Genomic DNA, 15866 nt, shown 5'->3' with positions numbered 1-15866 from the left:
AAGTGCTTCATTTCCTCCCCCTGGGTCATAGTACTCCCAAGGGAAGAGGACCATCCTCAGTTTCCTCTGAGCCCTATAATTCAGTTAGTACTGAAACCCTCCTGAGGTGAGAGGGACCAGCATAGCTGAGATGTGCTTATCACAATTGAACTCTAGTCTGAGCTCGTTTTGGGATGTGTGGAAAGGTGTCTTCCTTGTTAATGCTGGGTTCTTACTTTTCAGGGTGCAATAAAGGAGACAGATTTTTTTGTCCTTCCCAAATTTAAAAGTATATTTCTTTCACATTTGAATAAATGGAGAGTTTGAGTTAATATTACAGAGTCCTCTGGGAGAAATGTTAACTTTCTACTATCTGTATTATCAATATTTTATATTAGCAGTTATTTGCTAGCACTGTGGAACAGACAAACTTATGTCTGAATTCTGCGTCTGTACCAGTGTGTCACCTAGGTCAAGTTACTGATATAATCTCTAAGGATCAGTATTCACTGTAAATGGGCATTATAATTTCTGTCTTACAGGATTGTAGATAATATCCAACAAATGGAAGCTCCTTGTGTTTTTATTTGAACACCCCATACATTTTTTCCCATCAGTAAGTAGGAACTTTATACTGTAAATTGGGTCGATGGAGCTTACACACTTTCAAAATATGTAGCTTAGATATCCAGATCCCAAATTGGGGTTTATCGGCATTGGCCTTGCAGCTTCCATGGGAATTTTAGACAAGAACTTCACCCAGGGGCTCTGCCTGCTCAGACCCTGGTAACGGGAATCACCCTGGTTCGACATGCCACTTTTTTCTATGCTTCACAGCTTATGTTTGCACGTTTATTTTTTATCTCAGCCCAGTTATTTATTTCTTTGTGTGGCAAAATTAGGAGTATCTGAGGAATATTTTTTAAAACTTCTTGTCCTTGGAGCAAAATTTCTCTCTAAATCCCCAAATAAATGAAACATAATGAAAATTCTGTATTTGGTTAATGAAGTGAGATACTTCAAAAGAAGTGAGCTGTTTTTATATTATATTGTGATAATAAGCACTGACAACTCTTCTGGCTACAAAGGTGGTAGAGTACAAATGATGTTACAAAAAAAAAAGGAATAAAATCTGCTGATATGCCACCTAGCTCCTTTTTGTCCCCCTCCCAAAGAAACCTCTGATGTTTCTTCCAGAACTATATTAACATGAGATAAAATCTAGATGACAGTAAGTTCTCTAAGAAGAGAAATAAAAAATCTTATATAATGACACACAATAGACACCTTTCTGGACAAAAAAGCTTAAGAATTATGGTACATAATTGCATCTCAACCTAGTTTCATAAGTATAAGTGAAAATTGATTTCAAGAGTCAAAGCCATGTCCCCAAGCACAACTACCTTCTAGTCTGACAATGTGACAAATGACTTGGCCTTAATTCTATTGTTATCAAGATGCGTGAACACACCTGGGCCTTCTTTCTTAACTACAGTTGTGTATAGCACATCTTTTACATAACACAGGGTTGCAATAGCTCCTTTCTTTTTCTTCTTGTTTAAATATCTATTTAAAGATTAAAGGTGTTTTGTCTCAGGTTGCACAACAAAAGAAGTGATGGCACCAAAATCTCAGAGGAAATAGTCTAAAGAATGATCAGTCTCCTCTTGCTGATTTGTCAGAGATTGTTAGTCCCCACTGTTTAGTTCAATGGACTATCTTTGTAGTATCAGAAAGTGAAAAATAGGACCAACGGCTACCATATTATATAATTGTGTTGACATTAGAATTTGGCTGAGTGGTGTTTTCAGAATGTATGGTCGTCTCATAGCATATATAATTTCATGTACTATTCAGACATATTATGGAAGTTTGTCTTGGTGGTTTTTATTTTTCAATTTTTAAAAAATAGAAATAAAACTATCTTTAAACCAATTACAATAATTTCAAAAGTAGTAGAGGTAGAATTTCTTTTAGATGTTATTTGTTGAGCTTTTCACTGGTATCAGAAAAATATTTTCTGTTTATTGTTACTTTTGGTTAAGACGCACTAAAGACGCACTAGAGGTGTTATTATGAAGTACAGAAACTTCATGATAATAAATAAGATATGGACTGTGGTGAGCCATTTTGCAGTGGCTTGAAGCAAGGTACTGTGTTTTCTAACACTGCCCATGAACTATTGCAAAAGGGACCTAATGAGCTCTAACAAGTCCTGTTTCTATGCAGTCTCAGAACTAGACTCCTTTACTGTGATTGAATGATATTTCAAACTCTTTTTGCCTAAATGCCATAGTAAACAAAAACTACTTATTTAAGACTTTTATTTTTAATTCACTTTTTCAGATTCTTTTCTAAATGCAGACTCTTCTCCTGAAAATTCACTTACTTAAATTTCTGGGTGGCTGATAAATATAACACAATTTCAATTTAAAAAAAATCCACATTCATAGTTTATTATAGTCCCAGAGCCTTTATTATACTGAGGTAGAAATTAGCTATTTTTATTAAGTGTGAATCTCTTAACTAAATTTTATTTTTAAAATATATACTCTAAATAATTATGTTCTTGCAAGTATGTTAGGTTCTAGACCCAGACTCAGGAAGATTATGTGATTTGTTTTCAGTGGACATTTTACAATAGTTCAGACAATATTCTCTCTTAATGTAAGTGGAATTCACTTTCAAGGCCTGGAAATAGAACAGGTGATTTCTTATCAGTATTACACAGCTCTGCTCAAGAGTAAATGTGGCTGCAGCTAAACTGAGAAAGCCTCATCAGCAAGAGAAAATCTTGTGCTCAAGAAGTTTTCAAAATAACTTGAAAAAATAATTCTACTGTCTTTTTAGCAAGCATTTTCAGGACTCATATTTAAAACACTTTATTTCAGAGGTTTACTCCCTAAAACCTTTGTCTATGGTAAATGGATAGAATTATTCTTTTATAAATGAGGAAAGATAAGTATACAATCTTAGGGTTTATCTACAGAGTTGATAAAGTGACTTGTCACTGAAACTTTATACTTCATCCATTGTTTTGTCTTGTTTGTCAAGAAATATTTGGGTACAAGAAGGGAAATGGAAACAATGACTAATAAATTTAATAACTATACACTTATGTTTTGTTTTATATTTTATTCCAATTACCTTTAAGCTCTGGTACTTATAAATACCATTTAATAAGTTATTTACCAATAAAATTTGATAATTTTGAAGCGAGTTCCTAGCTGCTTGTTCAAATTCAGTCACACTATTTCAGTACTCCTAGGGGCACATCCAGTATCACAATTAAAGAGCTATATTTTGAGTGTGTAAAAAACATTGAGGGGATCACCCAACTTATTCTTTCCTTATTCATACCAAACCTCACAAATTCCTCCACAAACTGTGGCTTTTAAAGTGAAGATATATTTACAACCTTCCTGGGAAACTCACTCCAATATTGAAAAACCTTTATTGTTGAGACACTTTTTAAAAATTTTGTTTTATAAGTAACATTCTATTTTTCTGCAATTTGAGCTTACTTTCTTTTTCTTTAGTGACAGTAACATAGAAAACTGGTCATCAAGTGATGCAAATGTTACAGTAAATAATCAAGGATGTTATTTTTTTAATAAGAATTTGACTTGTTATTTGAACAATGATTAAAATAAAATTAAACAAACAAACAAACAAAAAGAATTTGACTTGTTCTGAGAAGGATCTAACCAAAATTGTATTGTATTCCATTTCTAGCAATGTGTAGTCAATAAATTATCTATAAATGAGGATTGGGTGATCAACTTAACACAAAATAAAAATTTTGATGGACTGTTCTTATGTTTTAGTTCGAAAATTATTCTACTGGGATCCTATCTCTCTCACTGGCCATGCCACAAATATTTGGAGGCGTGGCTAATAGTTTCAAATACAAGCTAAAGGAAACTTCTGCCTTTACTCCTAGGAACTAGCTAAAGACAGACATAGTAACTTTATGTGTAGACATATATTTGCAATCAGGCCTACAAAATGTGCTTTGTTATTTAACTTTGAATGTGGTGAGTATGTCTAATGTCTTAGAAATTCATTTCCAGCAAACTAATGACAACAATTGCAGAGATCAGGTCCAGAGAATGCTGACAAGATGATCAGAACTTCTATTCAGATACCCACCAAGTTTTGCTTTGTATCCCTTTATCTGTCAGACTAAGGAAGCTAACATGAAAGTGAGCACAAACTCTCTTTGCTATTACAACTTTCTCTCAGAGAACACTCTGTTTACTCAGGTTTCAAAGGTCTTGCCTGCAATCAGGATTCAAGTAGAACTATTAAGGGTGAAAGGAGAGAGGTCAACAAAGCAAGTAACTAATCAAAAGAATAATAATTTTCAGGGGTAAGAGAGGTGAATAAAGCATTTACTAAACAGAATGCTCTAAGTTCTGTTAGTATTACTGAAAGTAAGATTTGCCACAGATAATTAAAATATGGGAAACTTTGAGGCAGATAATAATAATTTGACTTTCTGGAGACTGATCCCACAGTATTATTTCTTTGCATCAATAACATGGCAGTAATTTGCTATGGATGGCATGATGTTTGATGATGCAAAAATTAAGAAATAAAAAACTTTTTCTTGGTCTCTCTGAATGACACTGACATCAGGAAGATATCGGTGACAGAGCCAGGCTGTGTTACTGCCAGTATTCATTTTCTACAATGTGTTTTCTTAACATTATACAATATTCTCTAATTATTAGGTGATTTGCATTTAATTAAACTAAAAATTAATATAATTTTGGAAACATGAGCAATTTTGCTTATATACTCATTTTAGTGAACATGTATATGCTGAGCTATCCTTAGCAATGCTAACATGTTTTATAAATAAAATAATATCAATCCTAAATTTGAATTGTTTTTCTTCTCCTGAGTTGAATGTAAATAAAACTAAACGTAACAGTAACTTACAATTTAGGGAAATTGGAAGGAAGACATTAATGTTTAAATAACATTGACAAAATTATTTTTTCTAAGGTCATTCACGATGCTGTGATGCATAGAAGATTTTAATAATTCAGTGAAAATTAGGAAAGCATGACTGTTCTTACATTTAGTTGAAAATCACTTTAACTTGTTTATTTATGTATTTATTTTGTAGAAATGTTTGTGAGCACACAAAAGCTCTCTCCTGGACTTCCCCTGTGTCCCAGATGGCCACTGGATCTTGTATATCTGACAGCAGGATCATTCCTGAAACTTTAAAAATTGCAGGTTTCAAGGCTCTACTTCAGACCTACCAAATATGAATCTCAAACTTTTGTAAGATTCACATAGAAACTGGTACATGGTCCCTACTGTAGAAGGTCTGATCCAAACAAACTTGTGTCAGAACTGTATCTAATTTATAATTTAATAAATCTCATTTCTTCTTTTCATACCAACTCATAGCTACTCATGTGATGCCCTACTTGCCTACCTGTCATCTGTACTGGGATCACTAACAAGCTTACCAAATTCAACATGGCCCCTATAACACACCTCCTTCTCCCAAGATTTTTCCCATTTGAATAAACGAGTGGCAATCCATAATAGTTGCTTAAGTCTCCTACTGCCTGCCAAAAAAGTTTCGAAGAAGGAAACAACAAAATCTTTGAGTGATCAATAATTTTGCTTTTCTCCTAATCCTCCAACAATGTTTAATCCACCAACAAGCTCTCCTCTAATACGTTCCAAATGTATCTGTTCCTGTTTACCTGTATTGCCACCACGTAGTTCAAGCCATCGTTGTTTGTCCCTCCTACAGAACAGCAAAACCTCTGAAGTGGTTCTCCTCTTTCTACCCTGACTAAATTGTCTACAGACATCAGCCATGAGGTCTTTCAAAATATCCACTCCCACCCTAAAGCTTCCATTGCAGCCAGAATAAATGCCAGATCCCAAGATTGCATGTGATTTGTATCAGGACCCTCACATCCTAGCACTCCACCTCTGTCCGTGGTTCAGCCTGGCTGCCACGGACCTTCTTTCTGATCTTCTTACTTGCCAAGGCTATTTCCTGATGGGGCCATTTTCACTAGTGTTTTCTTTTGCATGAAATGCTCTGCATGTGGTTTCATGAATTTTCCTTTACTTCCTAGTGGAGTGAGGTAGGCACAAGTCCTATAATCCCTAAAGTGGTCTCCAACAACAAAAATTGTCCCACAGTCATTTGCATAGGCTAAAAGTAAATTTATAGTTACTGAAACTGGAGGTTGGGTTTTACATATAAAAATTCAGTTTTATACATTTTAATATCCATTAATTTTTTCAGGACTTTAGTTGCCATGAAAATTGAGAGATGATTAACTTGTTTAGTTTGGACTTTCACTAAGAGTTGTTCAATATTTCAGAAAATCATATCTTCCATGACAACAGGCCTTGTGGAATTCTTGTACTTTGTGGTGTACACCATGGCTATATCAGTTTACATTTGTAGTTATCACAGTCATAGTGTTCCTAGGTGTGTATAAATATTGAAATGCATGTATGCACATATACATATCTACCTGTATATATACACATTTATACATATATAAGCATACTCATATATATTCAACCCTTATGTTAAAATGCAAATACAAATAAAATATTTGGTTTAATATTGAAGTTATTGTTTAAATATGGGGTTCATTATAACTAGGTATAAGCATGTGGTGACTTCCTTATATCATTTATTGTACACATGGCTGAAGCATTTATATATTAAGTAGGTATTTTATTATGATCATTTCTTTTATTTGTCCTTTATATTAAGGGGAGAAATTATATATTATATTTGTGAAATTGCATGTTAAAGTGCTATATTATCTATGACTTTTATTTGACAATAATAAAAGGGGGAATTGTAAAATATCTAATATATTGGGCTAGGGACCTATACATTATTGCTCCATGCCTCTAATTAGAAAGGGCTTCCCCTCCAACTAGTGTGATCATCCTACCCTTTCTACCTGGGAAACCTCCAACGTTACCCTAGGAACTTCCCTTTCCGTGCTCCCATGTCCTCTTGTACATGGCACTGTTGAAGCATTTATCAGATAGGACTAATTTTGTTCATCATTGCTCTTCCATTCTAGACTTCAAGTTCCCAGACAGTGGGGTCCTTATCTCACTCTTGTCTGTAAATCCAGCCTCTAGAACCTTGGTACATGGTAGGTTCTCAAAAGATGCTTCTGGAATGAATACACCTACATGTGGACTGGGCTATCATGACTCTGTGAAAGTCAATTCTTGTTAAAATGTGTAGAAAATTTACATGAAACTTTACTTGGTAAAGCACATGAAATCAAGCTCCTCTTTTTATAGTGGAGGTGGATGGTTCTGAGTCTTATCAGACAGCCTTGTTGGCAAACTGTGTGAGCTGCTGAGATTCTCTCAGACACCTCCCTGAAACTCCCAGGAAAGAACAATTGGACTAGGTGATCTCTCATCAGAGTGACCTCTAGCTTAGTGATTTTAGAATTGGTTATTTAATTTTGGGCCAAACACCCCAAAGTTATTTTTTTACTTATTCATATGTTGAAAGTTCCCAAGTTGGTACATTTAAATATAAGATCTCTTTACTCTGGAAGTATTATTTTTTGCCAGAAACAAAAGTGGATGCTATTTTTAATATCCTCATTATATGGCATATTATGCACATTTAGAAAATTTTTATTCTGAAATATTATTATGTACTGAAAAGCCTGATTTTATATATATCTATATATGAATATGTATACATATATACATATATCTGCATACATATACATATATACACATATGTATAAAATACAGTATGTATTTAAAAGGGTCTTCACTGTCACTCCTGAAGAATGTGCAAAGTTGTCCAGTCCATCACTGGTTGTGCTGTTAACCCTTCACAGCTATGCAGCCCAATTATCTGACTCCCTTATGCCCCTGTCAGCCTCACCTGCTGCTGGCTATTCTTGGTGCCAACACACTTCCCCTTACCATGTATCCCCCACTCCTGTGCTTTACAACCCAATAGCTGTGCTCAAAATAATCCCTCTCTGTCTCCCACTTCTTTAGGATTTCTAGCTGCAACTGGCTAATCTAATAACTTTTGCAAGATATCAAACAGTGAATAAATTCAGTCATATATTGTATAACAACTCTTGGTCAACAATATATGATGGTGGTCCCATAATGTTTTAATGCAGCTGAAAACTTCCTAACACCTAGTGATGCATAACCATGGTAATATTATAGCACAATGCATTACTCACATGCTTGTGATGTTGGTATAAATAAACTTACTGTACTGCCAGTTGTATTAAATTATAGCACATCCAATTACATACAGTACATAATAATTTATAATAAATGACTATGCTACTGGTTTATGTATTTACTATATGATGCTTTTTATTATTACTTTAGAGTGTACTTTAATATTTATTTATAAGTAGTTTGCTGTACAAGAGCATGCCACATTACTCTGGCAGCAGTCTCATACATCTTGTGTTTGCTGTGTCTCTTGATTGCATCATTTTTCTTTTGTGCTTAATTTAAATTTCATGTGGTTTTGTATAGTAATATACAGGACAGGTAGCCTAGGAGCAAAAGGCTCCACCATACAGCCTGCATGTGAAGTGGGCTGCACGCCTAGGTTTGTGCAAGTGCACTCGATGATGCTCATCGGACAAAGTAGCCTCACTATGCACTTCACAGAATGTCCCCATAGGTAAGCAGGACATTACATATTCATTGGATAAATGAGTAATTAAAGTATTTATGGATTAATGTGGTAACGTAAATTTTTAAAAGAAAACTTCATTAAGAAACAGGGACTTTAATCTGAAGCGATACTGAAGAGAAGAAATCTTTGGCAAACAAGTCATTACTATGCATTTGGTATTGTAGTAACCTCTTCATATTTTGTTGCTTTATATGTTAAAATCACAAGAACTTACCTATTACCATTTTACAGGAAAGAAATAAGGTCATAAATGAGCTAAGTATCTTGCCAATGTACACAAAGTAAGTGACATAGAGGAGATTCAGAACCAGGTCTGCTTAACTGCAAAGACAGAATCCCTCCCATATCATATCACACCTTCAAGGTGTGGGGGGCAGCTTTGGGAACAAAGGGAGTCTGTGAAATCACACAGAAGTGGAGAAATGGTTCTATTATCTCTGAGGCAAACTGCCCCTTTTCCTTAATGCCACATGAGGAAGGTGACTGGACACTATTTTTTCCCAAGATCATTTCATCCTGTGTGATTAACATAACTCTCTTTTGTTTCAGCTCACTAGAGGAAGGCTTTTCCATAATAGTAATTTTCTGAATTACTTATTTTAAATGAGTTTTATTATTTTCAAGTGATATAACAACTGAAGTTAAACTAATCAAGTACTGCATCCTAGAAATTCTACCTTAATGGTTGTAATCAGCACATCCAAATATGCACTAGTTTGATTGTTATTAAATATCATCAGTAAATTAACTTCCTCTAACACTTCTATTTGCCAATTTTACTAAACTGAAATTTAATTTTCTATTGGCACATATGTTTTAAAATTTGAGAGTATGGTTTCACTCTATTTTTATCAATAAGAGCTTACTTGGTGTCATAAATGGATACTCATTGTTAAGGACCTCATAAAGATAAATATAGATAAAGAAGAGTGGTGGTGGGGAAATGGAGACAACTATACTTGAACAACAATAAAAAAGAAATAAAGAAGTATTTCATTTTCTTGCCTCTTATTTTAAAAGGTAGGAGTGTCTAACATTAAAGGTTCAACTATTTTAATAGCAGTTATTTTTTTTAATATTTTGCTAAGAGTATCCTATGTATTACCTCACTAGACTCTAAAATTAAAAAAAAAATTAGCAGAGAAAAGTAATATTATCATCTTTATAGATGATGAGGCTCAGGCTTGAGACTTAGTTGAAGGTTTGCAAAATCTGGGAAGAATGTATAGTTCGACTGCCCTACTCCTCATTGACCCAAAGTTTGATGGGCGTGTTCTGTAGGAGAGAATTTACTTCCAAACCTATAGGCTCCCCTTGGCAGAGGAGGATTCTCCTGTCCTGAAGTATGAATTGGCCAGGAAGCCACCATCTGCAGACGGTATTTTTGAAATTTGATTTACTGTGAGCTTTACACTAAATTTTTAAAATTTCACAACTTGAGGTTATCTTTCTCAACTTACTCCATTTGAACTAACTTTCACACCTTCTGTAAGTCTTTCCATTATATAATCTAGGAAATTCATTTGCAATAAAAATTAGTGGCAATTAATTGGAAGGAACTTAAGAAGAATCTAACCTTTTATGGATCAAAGAACCTTTGAGAATGTGACTAAAGTTATGATCTTTGTATCCAGAAAATACACTATACACCTGCCAGATTTACTTAAAGTTTCCAGCTTTTTTTTTTATGTATGGGCAACATAAGAAGTATTTTTCAACCTAGATATTATTAAAGAGAAAGATTTTGAACAAGATGTTTCAGAAGATGCCTCTTCCATATAATTTGGATCTAAAACAAATAAGTCCCTGCTGCCTTAAACCACAATTTTGAGTGAAGAAAGAAACATATTATTCTTAGATAGTTGTATACCCATGAATTAATATGTAGTGATTCTACATCCTGAGAATGTGCTATGAAACAGTGTTTTAAAGTTTAATTTTTGGTTAAAGGATAAATAAACTTTAACATCATCTAGCAAGCATTAAAAAAATTGTGAATTATTTCCAATAGCAAAATTGTTCCATTTCATTTTGTAGCATTTTCATTTGAAAATGAATTCCATCTTGGGACATAGAAAATTTGTAAAGCCACCATTTTCTTTGCATTTAAAATAGGTTCACTTTTATAATTGCAATCTTTCAGAAAATAAGACTCTTAAGCAGCTCTTACCTCATCAGAACCAGATCCAAAAATCAGCAAGTCAAAAGGAATTGCTGCAACCATGTCAATCAGGAACCAGCCTTTGAAGTAGTGTATTGCTATTTTGGCAGGATCACTTACCACTTCCTCATTCTGATTTACGTATGTTGTTCTGAAGTTTATTAGAATATCTATAATAAACATAATATCCACAATCAAGTCTACCACATTCAAAGGGCTACAAGAATAACCACATTCTCGTCTTTTCTGTTCTTCTCTGTCATTGAGGAGAAAGGCTGCAGAGTAGGGAGTGAAGATAGCAGTGTATATGACCAAGAGCAGAATAAGCCAGTCCCAGACGGCCTTGAAAGGACTGTAGTGCAATATCGTAAACTTGTTGATGCGTGGCGTCTGTAGTTTATATTCTGGCAAGACGTCTGCTCCTAAAGAAAGAACCTGAACACACAAAAAATACAGTATATATAAAAATGTCCTTATTTAACCTATAAGTCTACACAAACATTAAGGCAACTATACAGCAAAATCTATTAAAAGAGACTCATGTAATTGAATTCATGAATTGTGAACGACGTCTAGAAAACAAATGCACTTGAAGCAACCCAGATAAGCCCCCACTAATATATTCAACTTCAGAAAACCTAATGGGTGTTTTTGATAAATATAATTTTCACTGAAAGATAATAAATATTGTCACTGAGATGCCAGGTTTTGGTTATTAGTTCCCTTGAAACATACTACTAGACAGAAATAAAAATGCATAGCTGTTTTTAGAAAATCATGAAATCAGTTTGACACATAAGTAATTCGGTTTTTAAGATTGGCTGTAATGAACAGAAGCAGTCTACCTGGATTCATGACCATGTTTATATTCTGGGGCAAATACACTTTCACTTGAACTCCTTTATCACATTTAGAGAACCATGAAAAGAAAATGGTACAAGGAGATGTTTAGTACAGTAACATGAAAACGTCGTAGGATTCTTAACTACCAAAGAGTACTTAAACTCTTAAGGTTTATTCTACTTTATAAGGCACCAAGTAGATTAAAATAGTTCATCTTTTAGAGTATTAGTTTATCTGAAAAAAAAGTGGGAGTTAAACTTGAATTGTGACCTTACCCAGTAGAAAAGTTCATGAGTTTGTAATTTTAAACTAAGTTTCAAGAACAAATGTGAAAACAAATAAGTTATCTAGCTACCCAGTAAATGTAAGTAGCTTTAATACATGGGTTTTAAAGCATTTAAAATTTTAATAGTTCGGGCATGCAAGAAGAAATCACACATTGATGTTTCCCTTCCTCTCTTCCTACCTCCCTCCCCCCTCTCTCTAAAAGTAAATAAATAAAATCTTTAAAAAAATTTTAATAGTTCTACTTATGGCACAAAGAGACATTTTCAAAGGAGTGGTGGTTATAATTTTATATTATGAATATTCCACATGTGTGCAATAGCTCTACTCCAAAGTTAATTTCACTAAGTAAATTCTCTTAGACTAGTTTGTTCTAAACACAAATAATACACTATCAGATCTGCAGCACAGCTCTCAAGAAATCCCATTAATGAGTCAAAGAATGACTTCTGTGTTTTTGGTAGTTCTATCCATGTAGGTTTTAACTTAATTATAATAATAAACTATCTCAGGCAAATTCTAACTTTCAATTTTATTTTTATTGTTGTACTTCATACATTTTCACCCCACACATAATGAGTTATCATTACTATTTAAAAATAAAACTTGAGAATTTGAAGTATAGCATAAATATAACCAAAAGAGTTCAGTTTAAATAGGTAAAGTTCCTTTTAGATAGTACCTAAAGTGATTTAATTAGCTCTGAAAAAAATGATAAAGAACCTAACAATTTTCTTTCACTCAGAGTAAATTTGTAACTCCTACTATATCAAGGAAACAGGGCTTTAATTTAAGCTATTATGAGAAGTTATAAGGATTATTTATAACTAAACAAGAAATCTGGAAATTTCACTATTTATGAAACACTAACAATCCTCAGAATCTAAGATCTATATCTATAACTATACTTCTAGTCATATCTTACTTCCAAAATCCAATTAGGAATATGTAACATTAAAATAATGAATCAGTTGATGGGTACAGACTTACAGAACTCCAATCCTGTTTTGCTTAGTACAGAAAACTAGTGTGTGTATGATATTCTTGTTTGCAAAGAACTGATCATCTCTTTTGGTGTCATTACATAATGTCTCTTTCTCAAAAATCAGGGATTACTCAGCAGGTAGAAAGCAAAGCCCAGAACCTTACTTTGGCTTTCAAAGTCATCTAAAAAGTGGCCCCATTCTATCGTTCCAGTTCCCTCTGTCATTAGATTCTGTACCCAGTGCACTCTGGCATGACATGACTAAAAGTTTTGAGCTGCTGAGATCATCCCAGATTGTTAAATTTACAAACTTCTCCTGAAAGTATATGCAGTTATTCAAAAAGAACAACAACAAAAAAAGCCATGTTTGAAGATAGGAACATTTGTCTGAGCTTGCTTCCTGTTTAAGTGACCTGCTTCTGATAATGACCTCCCACATGGGGCAATTTAATACCAGTTTTAGCAGAAGTAGAAGTTAGACTACATAGAGACCCTTGGAACTTCCCCTGAGAAGTAAAAACTGTGAATGGAACTCTTTTCAATGCATATATGCAAATACTGGAAAGGAAAGAATATTACATGTAGAGGTAACAGAATGAACAGTGATAGGTAGGCATGAAATAATGTGTTGTGTGTTGAGGAATTCTAAGCTGCTTCATAATGTCAATGGATAAAATGTGAGGAAAATAGTTGGAAGAAGGCAGTGAATAGGGACAGTGACCGGCTGTGGAAGACCTCATGTGACACAATAGGCATCTTGGATTTTCTCCTTTAGGTTTCTCACACTTGAATAAAGTATAAACTACTTTTAAGGCTAAGATACTTATTGCAGAACTACAGTGATGGTTTATAATGTTTTTATTTATAGTATTAGGTAAGCATGTACAAAAATAAAACTAGGTTAAAGGTTAAAAGTTTTTATGCTTATACCTCTTAATATGACTGTTGTGGATTGAATTGTATCCCCAGAAAAGATATGCCAAAGTTTTAATCTCTAGTGCCTGTGAATGTGACCTTATTTGGAAACAGGATCTTCACAGATGCAACCAAGAAAAAACAAAGACACAGTGGGTGGCAGTGGGTCTTGATGAAGTAATTGGTGTCCTTACACACAGAGCACAATTTGGATGCAGAGACATGAAGACATACAGGGGGAGTGCCGTGTGACAATGGAGGTAGATATAACTGCAAGCTGAGGACCACCAAGGATTGGTGACAGCCACCAGAACCGAGAAGAGAAGCATAGAAAAGATTCTCCCTCAGAACCTCTAGAAGGAACCTTGATTTTGAACTCCCACCCCTCAGAACTGTGATATTTTGTTATGGCATCTCTAGAAACCTACATATAAACAAATTCTAAAAATATTTGCAAAATTGTCATCAGTAATTTAATATTTGAGATATTTGATTGAACTTTGTTATATGTAGTTTGGTCTAATAGGTAAAATATTTTCCTCTATTCTAACCCTCAATGTCTTTTTGTAAAGGTATGTTATCAAAATAGAATAGTAGTACAAACTTTGAAAATTGTATTACTATTTTAGGACAATATAATCTAATTATTAATTCAAATTTTATTCCTACTAAGTATTTAAAGCCAATTTATATAGTATTACTTGATACTGCAGTTTCTGTTTACATGTAGTTCAATTTTGCTTTGGAGCATTATTGAATTCTACATTAAGTAATTACCTAATCAAATTATTTCTGGAACTATATTGAGGAAGTTAGTTCATTTGTTTTACTCTACTATATCTATTCATACCAAACCATTGAATTTGGCATATGCAACAATGGGCATGTTTTGAAAATGCATTTGTAGTAATTGGTATGGTACTAAGAGTTATGGCACAAATTCTTTTGATTTCTGTATGGCTGTGCCTTTTTTGTGTAATCAATTCTTTCATGAGTTTTACCAGCCAAATGACTTCAAAAACTTTCATTTATACCACATGTGTTAGCATCATGAGATCTCATTGTAAAATCTGAAAACAGCGCTAAGCGCTGACATCAGGACAGAGGGCAGTACTCGGATATTAAGTGGTTATCTTATTGGTTCAGAAGATCATTATATTGTTTTAACTTTTCACCAAGGTATAGGAATCTTTAAGATTTTCCAGGAGAATTCATGGCTCTTTGAGAACATTCTTTTCCATGAATATCAGTTTGAGAACTGTTAAAGATTACTGGACAGAGAAGGCAAGGGGCCAAATATAGTTTTAGATAAATGAATCTGGCAATGGACTGGGGGAGAAAGCAAATGGGGATGTACCACAGGGTTAGAGATCAATTAGGACATTGGTACTGAGAAAGAAAAATACAAGAGAGGTCAGGAAAGCCTGTGCTAGAAACCAGCTGGCAAAGAGAGAGGAGAGAATACATTTGAGAAATAAATGCCTCTTGGGGTATAAGGAGAAATTCTCCATACAGCCTCTTTAGTAGGTTAGTGATGTCTTATGTAGAAGTTCAGTACTCCCAAGAGAAAAGTGGAAACATCTAGTTCTCTTAAGTCAAGTTCTAGAACTAACATAACATCACTTCTGCTATGTTTTATTGGCCAAAGCAGTCACAGGCTAGCCCAGATTCAACAGAGTGGAAGAATAGCCTTTATCTCTTGATAGGGAATGCTGTACATAGAAAAGGAAAGAATCCACTGTGGTCACCTTAGATATAAGCTACCACAGGCATTGTTGATGATTATTGTTCTTAGGTATGATGATAGTATTATGGTTATGTTTTTTTAAAATAGTTCTTTCCTTTGGGGGGTTCATAGTAACATACTTATGGGTGAAATTATATGGTGTCGAGGTTTTCTTCAATGTCATCCAAAGGGGGGGAAGTTAAAGGTGAGAGTCTGTTTGTATGAGACAATATTAACTGTATGTTGATTTTAT

General features: G+C 34.0%; 1 protein-coding gene across 1 annotated transcript in view; it reads right to left on the bottom strand.

Annotated features, from left to right (window-relative positions):
- Positions 1–15866, bottom strand: part of KCNH7 (potassium voltage-gated channel subfamily H member 7) — a 480501-nt gene that overhangs the window by 74254 nt on the left and 390381 nt on the right. The window contains 1 exon segment of the mRNA XM_036023387.1: positions 10869–11294. Within this exon segment, the coding sequence (XP_035879280.1) occupies positions 10869–11294 (426 nt within the window).

This window comes from Phyllostomus discolor, chromosome 4, assembly GCF_004126475.2.
Source record: "Phyllostomus discolor isolate MPI-MPIP mPhyDis1 chromosome 4, mPhyDis1.pri.v3, whole genome shotgun sequence".
Lineage (NCBI taxonomy): Eukaryota > Metazoa > Chordata > Mammalia > Chiroptera > Phyllostomidae > Phyllostomus > Phyllostomus discolor.
The sequence above is the reverse complement of the archived record's forward strand: the minus strand, read 5'-3'. Positions and strand labels throughout refer to the sequence as shown.